The sequence below is a fragment of the Phalacrocorax aristotelis genome, chromosome 2, assembly GCF_949628215.1.
Source record: "Phalacrocorax aristotelis chromosome 2, bGulAri2.1, whole genome shotgun sequence".
Taxonomy (NCBI): domain Eukaryota; kingdom Metazoa; phylum Chordata; class Aves; order Suliformes; family Phalacrocoracidae; genus Phalacrocorax; species Phalacrocorax aristotelis.
The window spans coordinates 73,887,887-73,908,636 of NC_134277.1; the positions used below are offsets into that span (position 1 = coordinate 73,887,887).

The 20,750-nt window shown below is 41.9% G+C and overlaps 1 protein-coding gene across 1 annotated transcript in view; it reads left to right on the forward strand.

Moving 5' to 3' along the window:
* Positions 1-20,207, forward strand: part of F13A1 (coagulation factor XIII A chain) — a 59,618-nt gene extending 39,411 nt beyond the window's left edge. The window contains exons 9-15 of the mRNA XM_075084100.1: positions 4,356-4,459; positions 5,264-5,352; positions 6,326-6,479; positions 7,033-7,320; positions 10,683-10,843; positions 13,845-13,981; positions 17,934-20,207. Coding sequence (XP_074940201.1) covers positions 4,356-4,459; positions 5,264-5,352; positions 6,326-6,479; positions 7,033-7,320; positions 10,683-10,843; positions 13,845-13,981; positions 17,934-18,078 — 1,078 coding nt within the window. The 3' untranslated portion in view covers positions 18,079-20,207. The remainder of the gene's footprint in view (positions 1-4,355; positions 4,460-5,263; positions 5,353-6,325; positions 6,480-7,032; positions 7,321-10,682; positions 10,844-13,844; positions 13,982-17,933) is intronic.
* The last annotated feature ends 543 nt before the right edge of the window (positions 20,208-20,750 follow it).

Below are 20,750 nucleotides of genomic sequence, written 5' to 3' on the forward strand. Positions count from 1 at the left end.
TTAGCACTTTTTGGGTCTATCCCATCAGATCCATTTGAATTCTGTGTGTCCAGTTTGTTTAAATATTCTCTAACTTGTTCCTCCTCTACAGATGGTAAATTTTCATTACTCCAAACTCCACACTGATCTCAGGGGCCGTGATTTCTGAGGGCAAATATTAGCAGTAAAAACCAAGGCAAAGACGACATTGAATACTTTGACCTTTTCTTAGTCCTTTGCCACCAGGTCCCCTTCCCCATTCAGCAACAGACCCACATTTTCCGTAGTCTTCCTTTTGACACTGATGTACTTGCCTTTCTTACAGTTTTTCACATCCCTTGACACACTCCGTTTGATCTGGGTTTCAGACAGGCTTTCCTAAACCTGGCCCTGCATGCTCAGACAGTGTCTCTGTATCCCTTCTGGCCAGCTCTCCCTGACTCCACCTCTTGTGCACTTTTTTTAATGTTTGAGTTTAGTTAGGACCACCTTGTTCACCATGCAGACCTTGTGCCACTTCTGGTTGATTTCCTGCATGTAGGGATGGTCCATCCTTAAGCTTGGAGAAGATGATCCCTGAAAAATAACTAGCTCTCGTGGACCCATCTTCTATCCAGAACTGCCTCCCGTGCGATTCTTCCAAGCAGGACCTTAAACAGGCCAAAGCCTACTCTCCTGAAGTCCAGGGTCCTGGTTGTGGTCCTACTCTTGCCTTGTTCCCTCCTGTTAGGATCCTTGGGCGTTCCGAGTTTGCTTGCCTTCATCTGGTCTATGTGACAGCAGGACCTCAGTATGTCTCATGGGGCTGGTCCTTCTATGGTTCACAGAGAAGTAAAGGAACAGTCACTCTTTGGAAACCTCCTCTGCCTATAAATGATGTGAAACAAGACCCAGTGACTGGCCACCTCAGTGCTCAGTCCATATACACCCAATAATGGATCATTGCCATGCTTCAGACTTTTCACTGTCTCATCTCTTCTTCTCCCCTTCTCCTAATCTGATCTATGAAGTAATTTTCACCCACTTTTGCCATTTCCTTTTACTTCCCTACCTCTCCTTTCCCCACCTCTCTTTTCCCCAGCTGTTTCCCAAGACTTCTTAATTCAGTCCTGGTTTTTTCCCATTCTTTTGGGACAGGGCCAGATCATTCAAAATCATCCTTGTTCCACTGAAATCCATACACAGCTTCACGCTAGCATTTCATCCTCCCATCCTACATTTGCCTTTCTTTGGCTTGATTACTTTTTGAACTGCCTTGTTCATCCTTTTATCCTCCTGGTGCCTTTATTAGTACATGGTGCACATAACCCTTTGGGCATGACTTAATATATTACACACCTCTTTTCATTTCTCCTCTGTGTCCTTTCTCTTCATTACTCTGTAACACCCCACAGTAGCCCACATGCAGACTTTAAATGGCTTGTGTCTTAACCTTGATTTTTTTTTTTAATGTCTCTTTTCTTTCTTTTCTTTCTTTATTTTTTTTTTTTGAAGAGGGCAAGCTCAAGGTATTTATAATGATTTTTTAAAATGTGTTTCTCACTTTTATTTATAATCTCCTGAAAACTGGAAGCAAAGCTCTTTTTCTTTATTAATATATCATTTCTATTGCCTTGTACTGCTGAAGCTGATCCGTCTTCAGGTTTTAAATACTCTCAGACTTCAGGGATACTTGGAGCCAGGATTTTTAGTCCAATAAATCTCTGAGTGTGGGGCTCCCTCTGAATGTTATCTGACATTTATTTATTTTTATTAAAGATCATCTTCTCCCTTAGGATAGGAAACAACGACAACAACAGCACATATATACAAAATTACACAGACTTTGCAAAAAGTTATTTTTATATACCTGGCCGGATTTGGGCCTATCACTACCTCCTCTGTCCCCTTACTTTGTTCTCCTTGTCTTTCTTAATGATGATATAAAGACACTTAAAGAATATTTATCTTGGATGGGAATCAAGACTCACTCCTACTGTGATGTCCAAGCAGACCAATGTCAGTACCTCAGGAGAAACTTATTCGAAGCCACCTGGCCCCATGGGGGTTCATCCATGTCTAGACCCGTGGAGAAAGCCCTTCCGAGACCTCTGCTGTCCCATTCACTTTCAGCTCACTTTTCTGTAATTTCTCAATAACGTTATCAGTGCCTCTCTCAACCCCAATGCCTGAGCTTATTAGCTAATGAAAGGGCAGCAGCTGTTTCCAGCATGTGCCTGTCTCATAAGCAATACGAAGTACCCTTCTTAAATTGTCTCCCAGGCATAAAACCCACCTGATCATCTTTTATTAATTTCCCCATTGCTTTGTTTAGTCTATTTGTAATTATCTCTGTAAATATTTAATGGTCACTACATTGATCTGTGTAGCCATTCTTGCTTTCTTTAATGTCTCAGGCTTGCTGTAGAATACAAGAAATACAGAATCAGTTTAACAAATTACGGCTGGGAAGCCAGCTTCTTGGCTGTGCTCACTTCTACCAGAGAGAAGTTTCTGTTACATTTTGGAGAGGGAAATGTTCCCTCATCCTCCTTTCCTTAATGCTCATGTGCTTTACAAGCAACCTCTTTCTGTCCATTCACATTCAATATCCTTAAGTGTATTTGTTATTTGCATGGCAGCAGACTTAAAAAAGTTGCTGTCCTATCACACCCAACACTGCACCAACAGAAACCAGTAAGAAAGGTCCTGTCCCCTAGGATGAATATACAAAGAAAAACAGAAAAAAACCTGCATTACCTAATTGCAGAACTGAAGCAGAGCTGCCATTTTCCACACTGTTATCCCCCACTTGGTTTTATCATCCTTCCCTTCTGCCTGCTCTTCAGGTTCTTCTTTCGCAGAACACAAAGCCAATGACACATCTGAGTTTGATTCAAAGTGAACCAGTGAAGGTTTCAGGGCAGGGATTGTTTCTCTCGCATGTTGGCATAACAGTTTTCAAAAACCCACCTACCACAAAGTGCGTCCCCATTCTCTGGTAGCCCTCAGCAAAGCTCTGCAAGCGTGATTCAGCATTGACTACTCTCAGCAGCATCAAAAATTCTTTGAGTATGCATCATTTTCCTTGAATAATTCCTTTTTCTGTAGTGCTGCTTCATTAACTCTCCAACTGACAAGTTTCACCCTGATCCAAGCTTTCATTTCCACTTTGAAATGTCTTGTTAGACAAGCCTCAGATCCTTCCGACTCTGCTCCATGGCTGTTTTTCACCTATTATTAATGAAGTGGTCAGAGTTTAACAATCCCCATTTTGGTTGCTAATATCATTGTGTGTACTAGGGGCTGTATCAGCAGCTATGCAGATGTGATTTTATTCATATCTGCTGTAGGATATCTATAATTTGCAAGCAAATTTGCCCCTTTCTCAACTCCTTTCTTCTTTTATTTTTTGCACTAATGAAATTCAAACACTTTGCCAGCTTTATTGCAAGACCCTCTTCCTAGACTTTTTTTCTTGCTTGTGCTCTCCCTTGAGCACCAGTAGCATTGCAGGAGGTTATAAGATCTGTCTTTCTTTTCTGCTCATCTTCTAAACATTCTGGGCATACTGTGATGGTGCTGTAGTGTTTGCTTATTTTCCTGAATATCCAGCCAAGTGAGGGCATTTCACCCTCAGCACCTAGATGAACCACTCTCAGAAATTCACCCTTCAGCATACTGTCCTGGGCCCTGAAGGCAAAACTAGGCCCACAGTGGTTGTAGGTGGGTTTTATGGAAAGCTGTATGTTCTAGGAGATCTGACCCCTCTCACTGACGTGACACACTGGGAAGACCTGGTAAGGAATCCCCAATGAGGATAGTCTTATAAAGCCTGTGCAAGGTCTTTTTCTCAGCCATCATGGAAAACAGCTAAGCATGTTTGTTTTAAGCCAAGAAAATAAAGCTACACACTGTACGTTACAGAGTTGATCCTGAAATCTCTTCAGAAGAGGCACCAAAGCTTCAGTCTTGATAGTTATAAAGCAGACTGTGCTTCAATGGCTTGAAGAAGATTCAAAGCTTGCTTTAGCAGGCACACTGAAGTGGAGGTGTCTGGCTGGAAAGGGATTGTAGTTTGCATAGATCTTCATATACCCCTACAATCTCCAGGCACTGGCAAGTTTTTTGAGACATTTGCATTCAGAACATGTTAGAAGAATCAAAAAGCTTCAACTTGCAGTCAAGAAACTACAATGGAAGATTGTGACCTTCAGGTTTTAACAGATAGGTACCAAAATATTAGACCTAAAAAATATATTCTCTAAAAACACCCAACTTTTTCACCCCTCAATTGGCAAATGTTGTTATTGAAGCAATGGCAGGACATAAATACACAGATTTGCTTTGGTCTTCTTTCCAAGAAATTAATATTCTGGTATCTTCTTCTGTCCAAGGAACTATCATTGCTGGAATGAAGCTTGGATGACCAGACCTGATCTTCCTGTTGGTTTTGGAGGATGGCAGGTTGTTGATGGGACACCCCAAGAAACCAGTGATGGTAATATTTCTTGAAGTTCTCTTTGGTCTCTTCCCAGTGCTTGGGTTCTTTGTGGCAAACAATGAGCTGACGATAGCTGAGACAGTGGCACCATATGGCCAGTGACAACTTCTTGCACCAGATAACCACACTCACCTGTGTCCAGGCCCTTCTCCTGATTTGTTTTGAGCTCTAAAATAAATCTGTCCTTATTATAACACTGCTCGTGATACACATGCACAAAATCCTCCATGAGAAGAGCCCTGCTTGGTACTGAAGAGGTGTAGTCCTGTTACAAAAAGATGGCTTCTAAAATTTTAGAGAAGATATACAGGACCCTGATCAAATTCATTCTACTTCACTTTGTCTGCAGCCCTTACTAAACTTCCTGAGCAGGTAGTAGGCAGGAGAGAAAAAGTGAAAATCCACTGCTATTTCTTCCCAGTCCTTAATTTTCCAGTTCCTAAAAGACATGCTAAGCAAATTTGCAGTGAAATCTTTCCCAGTCTGTGGGATAACTGAGCCCTCCCAAAATTATTTGTTTTAACCAAAACCATCTGTAACTGTGTTTCAAGCACTTGAGACTTACAGTGGACTTTATGGTGCCATTAATGTACCAAACAATTAGGCTGTTTCAGATTTGAGTCTGTGTTGTTTAGAGGGCTGGTAGCAGAAATCAAGCTTTTCGCTTCTTGGTCAGGAGGTCCTGTAAACTATTAAAATAGTTCACCAAACCCCAAGAATTCTTTTTCTTTGAAAATATATACATTTGGACATGTTTTTAAGTTAATTTAATCTCTTACTTTGTCTCTCTTCTCCCCATAGGTATGTACAGGTGTGGCCCAGCCTCAGTTCAAGCCATTAAACATGGTCACGTTTGCTTCCAATTTGATGCTCCTTTTGTCTATGCTGAGGTACATACCTGAAAATTTTTAGTGCATTAAGTAGTATCAGTGGGACCATAGGTGAGACAGAAGATAGGGCTCCACTACAATTCATGGATTGAGAAATTACTTCACATACACGCCACATCAAAGAAAAATCTCATAATTTTATTTTGGCATGCAGGCCAGTAGGTGTGATATGGCTCTAATGAATGACAGAGATTTCTCTAATCTCTGCTCACCAATGTAATAAGCAGAAAACGCTACTCTGGCTCCGATAAAACTTCAGGCTGTGGTCATTTATCCTTCCTAGATTCTAGCTATGCTGGCAAACGAGTCACTAGCTGTAGCTGCTCATCTTCATCCCTTGTTAGCTGTTACCTTCTCAGGCTTGCCAGCAAAGCTGCTTATGTTAAAGCTCCCTTGCTTATTTCAGTCAAAATGGATGCAGTGATTTTAAAGAGGTCTTTGCTCACCATGTTCATTTTGGCTGCAGTGTGTCAAGGAGAGCTCACATGGGTGGTTTGACAGGCAGATCTGAGAGGGAAATGGCTCCATAAGGAGCAAGAGGGCCTGGTCTGGAATTTAACTTCTTGCACCACCAGAGCTGGTGTGCCCGGTATTGCAGCAGCTGTAGAGCAAGTTTCTCTCTAATTGAATTGTACATAGCTTAGGACAGAAGAGGATAAAGGTATTTTATCTATGAAGCATTCACTTCTCTATAGTCTAAAGCTTTTTGGTGCAAGGAATAAGTAAGTAATCGTGGTCCCCGAGTCCAAACAGTATCTTTGTACCCTACTCAAGTTTACACTGTGTTATTCTGGAGCTGCGAGTAGTAAAATTAATTTAGTCACTATTGTAGCATATGACTAATTTTAAACGTGGGACTTCAATGTGAGTGGGACTTCAAGTCAATGTGTCATTGTTTTGAGGTGAGCTAGGCTGGCTTCCCTTCATCTCTCTACTTCCGTGTATCTCAACCTTTTTTCATTTGATTTTATAGGTGAATAGTGATATTGTTTACTCAAGAAGGGAGAAAAATGGAACCCAACTGATAGAAAAAATTGATACAGCCCATATTGGGCAGTTGATTGTGACCAAGGAAATTGGGGGTGATGGAATGATGGAGATTACTGAGGAGTACAAGTTCCAAGAAGGTAACCTGAAATGGGGTGGGACCATACCGCTGTAGATTTACCTCAGTCGGATCTTGGATGGTGGATTTACAGATCTCTGGCGCTGAAGGACCTGCATGAAAAACTGCCAAGGTGCCCTCTGGAACTCTTTATTTGTAACTTCATCCCAGAAACACTGAAGATGCCTTGATAACAGCACAGACCTTGCTATTCAGAAATGCTTTGGACTGAGTAAGCTGTAGTGAAAACAAAGGGTAGTCATGGAGTAACTCAAAGCATTCAAAACAATTGAAGGCATTCTGTGCAGCTGTTCAGGCCAGATGTTTGCACAGAGTAAATTAGTGTAGCTCCATTAATATCAATTAAGCTAGGCCACTTTATCTGATATGGCTTGAAACTTTAAGTTGGAAGTTGTGAAGTCCTCCTAATAGTAACTTTGCCACAGGAAGCTTCACTGTCCTCATCCATTCATTTCAGCTACCACAAACTATGGAAGATGCACCCTTGTGATCACTAAGTGCGCTAATGCAGTACTGCTGCTTCTCTTCTAAATTTGGTTTTCATTCATTTCTAGGCTCAGAGGAGGAGAGACTGGCTCTTGAGACTGCTGTGATGTACGGTGTTAAAAAGCAAAGTACCCAAGATATCGTGTATCAGCCACAGGCGGATGTTGACATGGACTTCCAAGTGCAAAAAGTGGTCGTTGGCAGCGACTTTAAAGTTACTATAACTTTCCGGAACAAAAGTCACAACTACTACACTGTTACTACATACCTGTCAGGCAACATAGTGTTTTATACCGGAGTCACAAAAAATGAATTCAAGAAACACTCTTTCAGTGCAAAACTGGAACCTTCTTCATGTAAGACTTGATAGCTGTTTTCAAACCTGCTAGCTTTTTTTCTCTGTCATTATCTGTCACCAATGTCTCTACCCATAGGTAGAGCCAATGCTAGTAGCTAGGGTTAGGAGTACCTACCCTAGCTGGGAGGAGAGCCAGGTATCAGGGCACTCCATTCCCAACTCTGGACCTGCCATCGGTGTTGTTTAGAGCTGAGGTTGTTCTCTTCAGACTGTTTCTCCCTGTGTAATGCTCTTTTACACCAAGTTGCATGTCTGGGAACTGTTAATTTTTCTTACTTAGTACAAAAGAAAGCAAAGGAGTGAGGGTATTAAGCTGCAAGGTATCATTTTTCATACCTTTAGTCTCCTAGCAGTATCTCAGCAAGTGAAGGGAAGTTCTGGTTCCCCAGGGTGTCAGTTACAGGGATGAAAAGATTAATATCTTGTCTTACCTGAAAGAAGATGACAAGCTCTGAGTAGAGCCAAGTGCATATCTGGCTTTGGAGGACAGGGTGGTTCAGGATTTTATATTTACAGTGACCTAAAATGTTGATTTGTAACTGGAGTGTGCCACTGTAAAACAGGGGCATTTCACAGCTGGGCAGGAACCCCAATGGTGAGTTATCTTTACAGATACCATATTAGTTTTTCCTAGTACCCTCTGGATTGTGGTGGGAAGATCCTGCCTCCCTCTTCCCATGAGGAAAGCAGTTCCTGGCAGCCTAGCTCACATGTCTGAGGGCAGGATTTTCCACTGCTCAAAGTAGGAAGAGGGGTGTTCTTTTTTATTGTGGACATTAATTTATTTTCTGTCAGCCATGGCAGGCCCATTCAGAAAACAGGCAGCTAGTGTTGAGGATCTGCTGTACCCCAAACCACTATGGAGCAGGCTGGTTGTAGATCCCTGGCTTCTCCAGCAAGAAGTGACTGCCAATCACTTGTTCTTCTGACTGGCCTGTGCGCTTGTGTCAGTGCCTCCAGCTCAGCAAAAGTGATGAGAACGTGTTCATATGGAGGCTAAGTCTGAGCATCCTCTACTTGAGTTCCCTACTGAAAAAGTCAGGAGCAATGATTTTGCCTTCTTGATGCTGCTACTGGGCAAAACCAATCTCTGCTGAGCGTAGCAGAAGTGGCAGGACTCTGGGAGGCCAAAGGATGGGCCTCCTGATCTGGGTCTGGTGCTGGATCACAGCAATGCTGGCTGACCTCTGAGCTTTCTTATCTGTCTTGTCTATCTCATCCCAGCTCAGGAGACACTGTGAGCCCTCCCTCCTCAAAGAGGATAGGTTTTGTCTCAATGAGAAGTGTCCATGGAATCACGGTTCTGCCATGCTGTGGGGGAAAAAAAAAAAAAAAGTCCTCCACTTTGAGCATGATCTAAAACTGCACGGTTTGATTTGGAGCTGATGAATCTGCATAAAGTAGGAGTCCACTTATTGGGATCTACTGGTGAAGGTTAACAAAAATTCTACCTCCGGTCTATAGGAAAGCCCTAACAGCTGCTTTCTGGTGCTTTCTAACTCCCTGGCTCTTTTGTAAGGGGTCTGGAAACGGGCTGACTCTGGGTTGCATTGGGTTGTTCCAACACAGCCTATCAAAACACAGTCTGGGGTTTTACATTGGCTTGCATCAGTTACTAAATATTTGATCTGAAATCCTGCAAAACTTTTTGGAGACTTGGATAGGAACAATAAAAAAGTCATTTTCAACTGCTCAGTCTAAATTCTGTGCCACTTCTTTGACAGGGGAGAATTCAATCTTACATTTGCTCTTGCATCAAAGGTCTGTGTGAGGTATTATTACCTAAAACACAGCTTCTGCAGTGCTTTGAGGCTCATCTATCTCCTCTGTGCAAGAAATGAAATGAATAGATGATGTTTAAGCGTCACTGAGCTTCATAATTCATTTTTTCTAAGTTAAGCAAATGGTTTGTAAAAAGCTTCTTGAAACTGTGCTGGAAACTCTGAATTGACTGATGGCAAGTGAACACAGACTACAGAGAGGCACCAGAGAGAACAGAACATGAATTTTTTTGCATGCATACCAAAAGTATGTCCCTATCACTGCCTCTGGCCAAGGAGACATGTTTTAAGGCATTACCACCTTTAAGGTGGAAATTATCTTATAGCTGAGCTACAGCCATCGACTTGTGGAGCATTTTGTCCCACAACAGGACAAAAAAAAACCCTCACCAGTTATGCCATCTCTGAAGGTGATACATAAAACTTGAACACGAATTCTTTCAGCTTTGCCTTGGAAGGGAGTAGGCGTGCAACCAGGAACGGTGTCTGAGCAGATGGGCAGTGTGAAGGGAGGCAGCGTGATCATTTGCAACTGTGTGAGAATACTCTGTCAGTGGTGTGATGGTAGGATACCTTCCAAGGCACTCAGGCAGAATTTGTAGGCTTTGTTCATGGCAAGAAATGTGTATATGTGTCTGGAGGCAAGAAAAAATTACAATATAATACAGATGTGTCAAAGGTATTCTTTCAGCTCATGCTACAGAAAGAATGAAGCAAACTAAGTTTTCAAACAGGAAGAAAATGCATGATTTTCAGAATAATGATTAAAGGAATTGTGTGGGTTGAAAACATCTTTGAGGATTTGAATAGCTTAAACCTTCCAGTGCCTTCAAAGGTGCTTTCACATCTACTCGGTTATATTTAGGTTTTCATTTTTTTATTTAAAAGCTGTAAGGCAGCTTGGTGTTGTGTCTCCCTTGGCTTTCCCAGATGCAGTAAGTGGTACTGGCAACTTACCAGCACAGCCAGTGCTAAGGAAATGGAAGTCTATTATTCTTTTTTTCCTGTGGTGATCAAATTTAAACAGAAAAGTTCATCTTTTGTTCCACTGTAAATTTCTATTAGATCGTAACTAATTTATTTATTTACTTACCTTACACCAATGAGAAATACTTTGCCTAATTTAATTAATTGACACTTTGGGGCATTATGGGAAATTCTTTTGCAAAAGATACAGAGTGAGATGGAGGGAGAGATGGAGGGAGAGAGGGAGGGAGGGAGGGGGAGCAGATCAAGTGAGTTTAAGGCTTATTACCAGTCTTGCTTCTCACTGATTTTGTGGTAGCAGCTAGAAACCTTCAACAGTGACCTGGGCCCATGGTGACAGGCACTGGGCAGAGGCTGTGCACAAACCCAGTCCTTGCCCTAGGGTACTCACAGCCTAAAAGGAAAGGGGGGAAAAAAGAGAGGGAATGGTGAGGAAAAGAAATGAAGATAATTTGGGCAAAAAAATCAAAGTCATTCTTCGGTGGCAGGCCACCTTTTTTCCAAGGCACTCATGACACTAGCCATAGTGGGAGGACCAACTAGCTGTGAGATTGCTTCAGGTGCCTTTTTTCTTTCCTGTTTCTCCCCTCAGCCAGAAATTTTGATGTTGTGATCAAATCAAGCGAGTACCTGAGTGACCTGCTGGACCAAGCCTCCTTTCATTTCTTCGTAACGGCACGGATTGATGAAACAGGGAAGATTCTGGCCATGCAGAAGGCAACAGTCCTGGAAATTCCCACCCTGAGGATCAAGGTAGCTCAGGGCTGGGGTGGAGGGGAGTGATCACCATGATGCGCGTGGGCTATTCTCTAAAAGGCTGTCACGTTGACTTCTGGGATGGGGGCCGTGTATGTGTTATGTGTGTGCACATTAGACCTTCAGTCTAACGTGGACCTTATAGAGCAGCAGCTGGCTGGAGTGTACAAGGGTATATAGGTATGTTATATATTGTTCTGAGTATCCCTACATTAAAGACTCATGTCTTTATGTCTCAAGCCAAAATGACAGCATCACTGGTAGTAGAAAGCTAAAGTGATCTCAGTGGAGGAAGGAGGGGAAAAGATTTGAGGAAGCTGGAGGAACTCAAAGGGTAAGAGAGGTTGCTCACTCAAGTCATTCAAGTTTTTAACTACTTCAGAAGTCTGTTGTATTTAAAACATCACAGCACAGGGGCCTCTTGCTGAAGAATTAAGGACACTGCTGTTGAGATGATTTTGCTTGGAAAGCTCCTGCAGGTGGTATCAAAAGTTCCTCCAAATTTGGACAGGCAGCATCCGTTTGGGACGATGCTTTCAGGATCTCAGTGCTTTGCCTGCCATTCTGTGAATGTACTGTTGGTGGATTTCCCTGGAAGTTCAAGCATTTCTGCAGATGATAGCATGGTACCTTTGAAAATCTAGAAGTGTAATGTCTGTGACAGGACAAGGACCCTATGTTGTATGGCAAAGGCAGGGCTGAAATTTAGCATGCTCAACTCATAACTGGGCATCCAAATAAATTGCCTCATTTTCAAAAGCGTTGAGCCTTCATCTGCTCTGAATGGTGTCATTTGGATCTACTTTTTTCCTAATACTAAAAAAAAATCAGAACACCTGTTCAGGAAGCTTTACATAAACATGAATGCAGCTCCCTAAAATTCAGGACCTTGAAAGAAATCTAAGTTTATAGACCTTTTCCCCCTTGTATATTTATTTGAACCAATATTCATGTTTCCCTATAATAATATATGTAGTAATCTGAAACAGTAGCCTTTCTGCAGAAAAAGCTTTTTAAAATTGTAGTTCAAAACTACAGTGAAGTTTGCAAAATATTTTGTGGTCTGCAGAAATGTCACTGATCTGATCAGATGATTGGTGTTTTCAAATAAAAGTTTTTTGATTTACTGAGCATTCTGGAGAGGAGGTAACAAGACAGATAAAAATCTACTTCAAATACCTGTCTTCAGTAACCAAATTTTGAAAGTAGACAGTTCTTTCAATTCAATACTTAAACAGAACATCTTACACAGGATCCCAGATTTCAGCTTCAAAATAGTTTATACTCCCTAGTGTTATGAAGAAAAGATGTTTAGTATATGAGATAGGTTGTTGTCCAATAACCATGTCTTCTCATAAAACTGAGTTTGTCTCTTCTCTGCTTCTTTGTGATGTATAAAAATAAGCTGACATTTTAATAGCTGGACTTTATTTAAGAGAGAGTGTGTGTGTGTGCATGTGGGTATATACCTATGTACTTATATAGGAAACTTTGCTTTATTGTTTTTTTAAGAAATCTGAAGAAGCTTATCTCCCTAGAATTCTTGTCAGATTTCTTCATTGAGTTTGACTGACAGACCGGAGTTCTTAATGTGAGAATAAGGGAGAAGAAGGAAAAAATATATTTCCCCTCATGCCTTCAGATATACTTTTGATCTTTTTCTGTTGGTCTAAGGAGACTTTCAGAGTTAACAATGCAGGAAATTGCGCCTTATTCTAATTTAGCTTGAGACCAGGTTACAAAAATAAGCTTGGCAAATACAGATCATGGTTTCAGTTGCATGTGTGAGAGTTCAGGACGATTTCATGTAACAGTGATCTTAAATGGGCAATCAAAATAAGGAGGACATAAGTCCTCTAATTGGGCTAGGACTTCTGAAAATGCCACTGATGTCTTTTTGCAAAGTCGGGTGGCCAAATGCTGTTGAGAGCTTAGCTGTGAGCATCTTATTCTTACTCTGGTCAATATATTGATATTTGATGCAGAATGATCCCTTAGTCCAGAGTCATTCCAGCTTTCTGCAGCTGTCATACTCTTTAAAAATTTGCAGTAGGGCTGCAGACCCCAGTGTAGCACTTTAAATTTACTAACAAGGTGCTTGTTTTGCTACCTTTCTCAAGACCCTTTAAAGTAGTCCGAGGACCAGCTACGATCTGCGAGCCATAAGTTGAAAGCCCTTGCCTGAGCCTCTTATATTCTGTGAGAAACTATGCGTTTCTAGGGAAAAAAAGGAAAACCAAACCATAATCCCCATGCAGGTAGTCTTTGTTTAAAAACACGTTCATTTGGAGGTGTTTTCCAGGCAGCTTACTACCAGCATGGATCTGAAGGGACAGACAGATCTCTTCAGTTGTGTACTGTAATACATGTGGAAGTCAATGAGATCACTGTTCATTAGTCTTGCAGTTTAATATTTTCCAGTGCAAAATGTATTGCTTTTTTGCTATATAAAGGGTTTGGAGGACAACTGGCTCTCAGGTCTACAGACACTGCATGTGCAGGGTTAGAAACTCTTCAAAGCACGAAAGGTGGTTGCAAGGTAGGGGGAAGATGGGCATAACGCTTTTGGGGGATGCAGGCAACGTGACCTGGTGTTTCTATTTTAAGGTAATAAGACCTGCCTACGTCCTGAGCAGGCCATGAACGAAGGGGGGGAGAATCTGGGAGAGAGGCAGGACTTGCCCTCAGCTGGATACTCAGCTCCAGGCCTGTGCATGCAAATTTCTGGTTTTTCTATGGAAATGAGGGCCTGCCTCTTGACTTACCATGTGACTTCAGAAGAAATGGCAATGAGTAGAAAAATCTGCAGTGGTACCTGTTGGCCCATCCAACAATTTTCTTCTGACTAGGCTTTCTCTGCCTCATGTTGTTTTGCTGTGTGCTCCACTCCCCCTTCTCTCCTTCCTTCCAAATACTCTGTATTTAACCCTACGGATTTCACTGTAGGGCATTTTATTATTATAGGCTAGTGGAGCATTGTACTTTCCTTTTCTTGCAGACCCAAGGTGAGATAGTAGCTGATAAAGAAATGTCTGTGACTGTGGAATTCACCAATCCTCTGAAGCAAACCCTGGAGAATGTCACGCTCCGCCTTGAGGGACCTGGTGTGCTGAGAACGATGAAAAAAGAGTTCAGGTAGGGAAGAAAGCATGACTAGCTGGGAGTTCATCTGCTTGCTCACAGGAAGAAGCTCATCAGAGACACTTAACTAATGTGGCACCAAATAGTTCAATTCAGACACTATTTCCTTACTTCAAAATTCAATACACAAGGGAGCTATAGGTCTCAATAGTCAGAAGAAGTCAGGCTGTCCAGAGAGGCTGTGCAAGCATTTCGTCTGTTCGGTACCAGTGTTGGAGGAAGGGGTAGTGGTTGTGGGTAGTTGCTAATGCAGCCTAAGTTTACTTTTTCATTATATTACATTACTTTTAGTGCTTGACAATAGCTCCTACAAGCTGCTATCACAGGAAGAAAGACAGGTTTATCCTACACATGAAGTGTTTACTGCCACTTGCTCCTTATGTGCAAATGATGTCCCTTAAAATAGGGCTTTTCTCCACTCATGTTAATCATGATCATACAAGATGTTCAGGTACCTCAGATGAACTTTGCAAGCTTATGTCAGACGTGAAATGCGTGTTGCATGCAGTAGAGCCTGCCAGGATGGCTGCAGCCAGTATACGAGCACACAGCTCCCCCAGTAGCACCACTGCCCAGGGCTGCCCTGGCACAGAGGCACGTAGGGAGCAGAGTGCTCCCAAGTCTGAGGAAAAGGAAACTCCTCAGTCACCATTGTTATACTCAGAGCTGCATCTCATGCTGACAGTGATACACATACACTAAGCAAGTTTTTTCCTATCACTCTTTTCATTTGAGTTTAGTATTATAAGCTCAGCTTCAGCCACTTCTAGGATATATAACTGGGATCCTTGGAAAATTTTGCAGCCATTGCTTAGTCTTGGGCAGCCAAAGCGATGTTATCTATCATTACCTGAGCTGATGGTTCCCAGGTTGTGCAAAAGGAGTTTGAAAAATTGCCTGTGCTTCAGCAGCTGCATAAATTGTCAGCATTATCTGTAGCCAGTAGGGGAGGTCTGAGCCTGATTGCACCTGGGCCAGGGATAAAAAGATCAAAACCAGATTCCAGAGTGGAGCTGGATAGAAAAATGACTGTGAAAGGGCATCACACTGTGCTTGCTTTGTGCATATGGTATGTCACAGACACTGCTGAACATGACTCAGGATGTTCCACATGAGTTACACAAGTTGCAGCAATAGCCCTCATTGCTGCCCGGCCGTGCCAGGCTCCCTGTTGTTCTGCATCCTTCCCAACCCAAAAGCTATTGTGGGCTGGTCTCACCTTCAAGGGTGCAGAAGTTATAAGGTGCATCAAAGGCACAGGAGTTAAGGAGAAAAATGACTCACAGAGCGGACGTCATTTTCCTTCAAGTCACCGTGTTTTCCCCTGTTGAGTAGTGCCCTTGGTATCATTTAAAATGGAAATGGATCAGCTTAGTCATTTTAAGATTTAACTTCTCTGAGATGAATTAAGGCTGCAGGTTATACACACAGAGGACAGAGCAGGGGGCAGCTGTAGTTTATTTAAATAATAATCACATCTGCCTCCATGCATTCACAGTGATAAATGGCTCTGGTGTGGTGATGGCTCAGCATATTACACAGAACCATTCATCACTGAATTCTCTCCCAGGAAAATCAGATTAGGGCGGCTTTACTCCATTTGCAAAGGGAATTAAACCTATTCTAGGCTTTCTCCACCCTTCCACTGCTTTCCTGTCCATCAGGGACTGTCACATGTGGGATGTGGCTTTTGCAGTTCTTTGTGGGGATGAGACTTTTGACCTCTTTGTATTTTTAAAGTAGCCTTTCTGTATCACTTGGGTGACTCCACAAAACAGGTATGTGTGATCCAGCTGATACAACATTATTCTGAGAATAAAGTGGCTTGGGGGCTTCAGTCTTGACTATTCATAAAGATTTTATATATTTATATATATATAGTGATATTTAGCTATTAGCCTCAGACAGATGAGGAGCATGACTTATGGAAAAGCCTTTGGCACCAGCAGTTCCTACTTGGGACATAGTCTTTGTATGACAAATGAGAATTAACCAGGCACTGATGGATAGTGTTAAAAGGATTTTAGCCAAGCATGCATTCACACTAGCAGGTAAGTCACTTTGGGTGTTTCTACATGTCAAAGCTCAGATAACATTAGCATTTGTAGAGACAAGCAAGTTGTTTTAGAAGTAGGACAGTAGACAAACAGGAAAAGGTGGGTTTGGTTTTCCAGCACAGCTGTTGTCTTCCTGCATGCATATGTGCATGTGTGTATATATATATCCCTACATAAAAATATAAAGACATATGCAGAGATTATAGCACTTTAAACCAGCAATGGTAGTGCTACCCTCTCTCACTGGGGCACTGTGAAGATGTGGTCTGGAAACCTTAATTCTTAGAGTATTTGGCCCCCAAGTGCTCAAGAAAGTAGACTGAACCTTGCTGCACAACAGACTTGTATAATATCTTCTTCACTTTCCATATAGATAATCCCTTGCAGATAATTCCCGTAGACTCTAAATTCAAAAATGTATTTAACCTTGTGCAGCAATTGAAGTCATTACTTTATCATGCTACCATTTTAGCGGGCATTTTGTGGAGCAGGCAGGCCAGCTGAGTGTACAGAATATCTCTTATTAAGAACAAAGATAAAAAGAGGGAAAACACTTGCTGGAAGCGATCTTTCATGCTCACGTCAAAATATGATCTTCCTCTGCTTTTTTCTTTTCTAAAACTGGGTACGTGCCCCAGAGTACCTATGACTGTACATGCAAAATGCAAGGCAGTGCCATGTAGAGACACCTAAGCTAACCTCTAAGGAGCTACAATACCTCCCATTTTAGCAGGGGCAGACTTTCACTGAAACAAATATTCTGGTGGGAGGCTCTCAGGCTACCTCATTTAGAGTTAATTAAGGTCTCTTGTCTTGTGGCAACTTGTGCTAAGCCTGGGCAGTCATTTCTGTCCTGACTCTGACATAGGATATAGCATCTGAGAGCCAAATTCTACCAGCTGAGAATTTGAAACGGTGACTAAAGTTTAGGCTTATTTTACTTTATTCAGTTATCTCACAGCCATGTGAGATGAGAACACTGGCTAAATTCATAATCCTCTTACTGAATGCTGAGGAGAAGAATATTCATTTTTATAAATAGCTCCCCACTATGCTACCTACTCCATTGGTTCTTTTGGAGCAGCTGTATCCTGACATCCCCCAAATATAATCAATCAATCAATTAATCAATATCAGCCTTCAAAATCTGCACACAAAATATAATGAAAGCACTGAGAAAACACAGAAACCCAATACTCGAGGCTCTCTGTGCACCTTAATTATAGCAAAAATTGAAAATCAAGGGCAGTGCAGAATACAGTTGCTTTATAGTATGAGTTATCCAGTCATACATACTGTAAAAGAGTAACTGCTAACAGCTGGACTCCCAAGAACACTTTGACTTATTTGTATGGACATGAGGAAGTCATCTGAAGTGGTCAGTGAGGAGATCTGCTGATGTTTCAACCATGGCAGGGTGGTACAGGGCTGGCAAGGGGCTCAGCATCTCATCAGCACTGCATCTGGTTTGCATGAGAATGCCCTGGACACCTCTAACAAGGACTTATTTAACCATTTAAGGAATCACCAACAGGCTACAGGCTATAATAAACGGGTAAAATAGAATTATAAAGTAGAAAAAATATATGTTAGCTATAAAGAAGGTCATCCTGAAAGTGATTGTGAAAGGAGGTGACAGGAGACAGAAGAAAATGGATTCATTTTGGAAATTTAAAATTAGCCTGGAGGAAAGGCTAGAAAAGGCTTTGACGGGCAGTTCTGAGAGGAATAGAGGATGGAAGGAATAATTTATCGGACACATGAGAATGAGTGAAATATAAAATTTTGAGGTGTGTTATACTGTCCACCTTTAGTTTCTCCAGTTGTGGGTCATGTTGAGAGCACTGGCTGACTGATCACAGTATTGTTACTTTCATTTTTCCCTACAGGCAAATCCCAGCGAACTCTACCTTGATCTGGGAAGTAAAATGCATCCCAAAACGACCAGGGTTACGAAAGCTGATTGCAAGCCTGAACTGTGATGCTTTGAGGCATGTGTATGGTGAGCTGAATGTCCAGATTCAGAAACCATGAACCAAGGTGCTGCCTTCATCTCTCATTTAGCTATATTTCAAAATATCATGTTGCAGGGGTGGGAGGGAAGAAATAGAAGTCTGCATATTGTTGTTAATTTGGTCATCCTTGTGCTCAACAAAATTTGATATAGAAAACTAATTGGTAAGACGGGATAGCATGAAAAATCCCTTGGACAGTGAATGATTTAAAACTAGATATATAGCATTAAAGGCAATTCTAGGCCATGTTATTCCTATGGTTTGCTTGTATTTATGTTCTTTTGCATTAGTGCTGCAAGGAAATCTGAAAAGCTGTGTTCACCAGAGTAGTCTGAACTTTAGTTTTAATTAAGGCCTGATATTTCACTGAAAAGGAAAAAAAAAAATAAGAACCCAGTGTTATAAATTCTTAGACTGAATTACACAACCTTATGGTAAATCATTCACTCTGCAATAAAAACAGGTATTTCTAGCTAAAGGGACTGCTTTATCTTCCAGTGTTATAATTTCCCAGTTCATGGAGAGCTCGCTTTGCTGGAAGCATCTCTTAGGATGTGTTATCTCCAGAATATTCCCAGCTTCTTGTTTCCTCTTGTTGCTTCCCTTTGGTTTTGCTCCTACTTTTTCATGTGTGCAGGCACCCACACATACTCAATCTTGTATTTCATGCCCTCATCCCACCCCATATGCTGTTGATGTGCTGTTCCTCTCCTTTGCTTGATGAAAATACAGAGTTTTTCATTCTCCTGCTCAAAGTTCATCACACCAAACTTTCATTTGCTGGTCACATCTCTTGTGTATGATGTGTTCTCTCTTCATTCTTTTCTGCCTTTTCTTCTTTCCTTAAGCCACCTTGTAGCCCCATTTCCTACATGTGTGTGTGTTGGAAGGTTTCACTGCCCCAGAGCAGTTCAGGTTCTGCCAGCTGGTAGATGGGGTGAAGGAGAGACGAGTGGAGGGGACAGCCTAAGGGTCTTCTCCTGCCAGCCCCACAAGCCTAGCAAATACCCTGCGCTGGGGCTAGGGGTGAGTTTAGGTTAAACACCTGAGGATGAGTTTAGATTAAACCATGCCCAAAACTTTGTGGGAATCATGGCTACTGCAGGATGAAGTCCTGTTACATGAGCAACCTCAGGACTATACAGAGACAGAAGCTCAGCTGGAAAAGGAGTAAAGATGTATCCTGAGAGTCAGAAACTCCACAAGCTGGATCTGTTTCCTGCCTTCCTCACAGCATTTTCCTCTGAAGCAGGGCCTTCCAAGGCATCACTCATCCCCTGAGGACCTTCTGGCCCAGAAGTGGCTCTGAATCTGTGGTTTCCATTAGTCTTCCATGCAGGGTAGTGCTTCATCCTAAGCCATGTACCCCATTGTTCTAGGGCAGCAGGGGTGAGGGGTTGTGTGTGTGCATTTTTCATCTCCCCTGAAATCCTTCTCAGGATCTTATTCCATGAGGCAAAGAAGCATGTGCCACAAGCTGCAGCAACTCCTCTCCACTGGCCACAGTGTGTAAGAGCATGTCCTGTACTAACAGCACAGGTGAGTTGCCTGACCTTCCAAAGAAATTAAGAGGACCCTCATGCTCATTAAACACTGGGGCTTTACTGTACTGTGTATGGCCATGCCATTTTGTGGTCTCATTAGTGAGAAAGCAAGGGAGATGACTTGCCCTCTGCTCCTCTTCTTGCTACACACAGCCTCTTGCAAAACCTGTGACCAGCTGTTAAAAATAAGCAAGTCCTGTGAGGGGTGAAATGCAGGCTGTTCTTTTGTTAAAGGATGTGGAACAAGGCAAAGGTTCATACAACCTCATATGCTCAACGATTACCCCTGGATCGAGGAACACCAGACTTTGGGGGGCTTTCACTTCAGGCATGGGCACACCCTTGTTTTGTACAGCTTATGGGACCACATTAGAAACTCTGCAATGTCAAAGTCTTCTATATAAGTACTCTGGGGTACAAGGGACTGAACAGTGTGTTGTAAATGCAAGGTGACAACCCCTGTTAAGTAATTAAGCAGTCATACAAGAGTCTACAGCTTCTAATAAAATTATCCATTTTTGCTCTTGCATATAAACCTGCTTTAGATTCCAGACTTTTTATAACTACAGTGTAATAAGAATTTAAAATAAAGCATGTGTGATTCCACTTGTGTCTTGTGTTCTGTATTTTGATCAAACATTTCTACATAGTAACACTATAGACACCACTTGCTGAATCTTAATTGTAAAAGTTAAAAAATTCACTTCTGAGCCATGCTATCAAGTGTCTTTTTTCGGTTTTTGGTGCTAAGGAGAAAGCCCTATGTTTATTTAAATGAACAAAAAAAATTACAGGCTCAGTTTAACTATTTGTCTTTGGTTTTCCTTCTGTTTTAACAACTGACTACCTAATGCATTGGAGAAGGTGACAATTCCCAGAGCACATCACAGTGCCAGCAAAGAGAATCACCAGATTCCCCTGGAAATTGCTTTAACATGTCAGAGCCCATTAAGTGGCCAGTATGCCCCTAACGAAACCATACCTACATCCCACTTCTAAAGTGTGCTTCTCTCAGCTAAATATTTCAAGGCATTTTACTAACAGTCATTAAGCTGAATGATGTTCACCAAGAGACAGGAAGTATTTTTACTGATAGTTTATAGAGGGGTATATTGAAGCAAAGAGAGGTGATGACTGGGAATAGAGA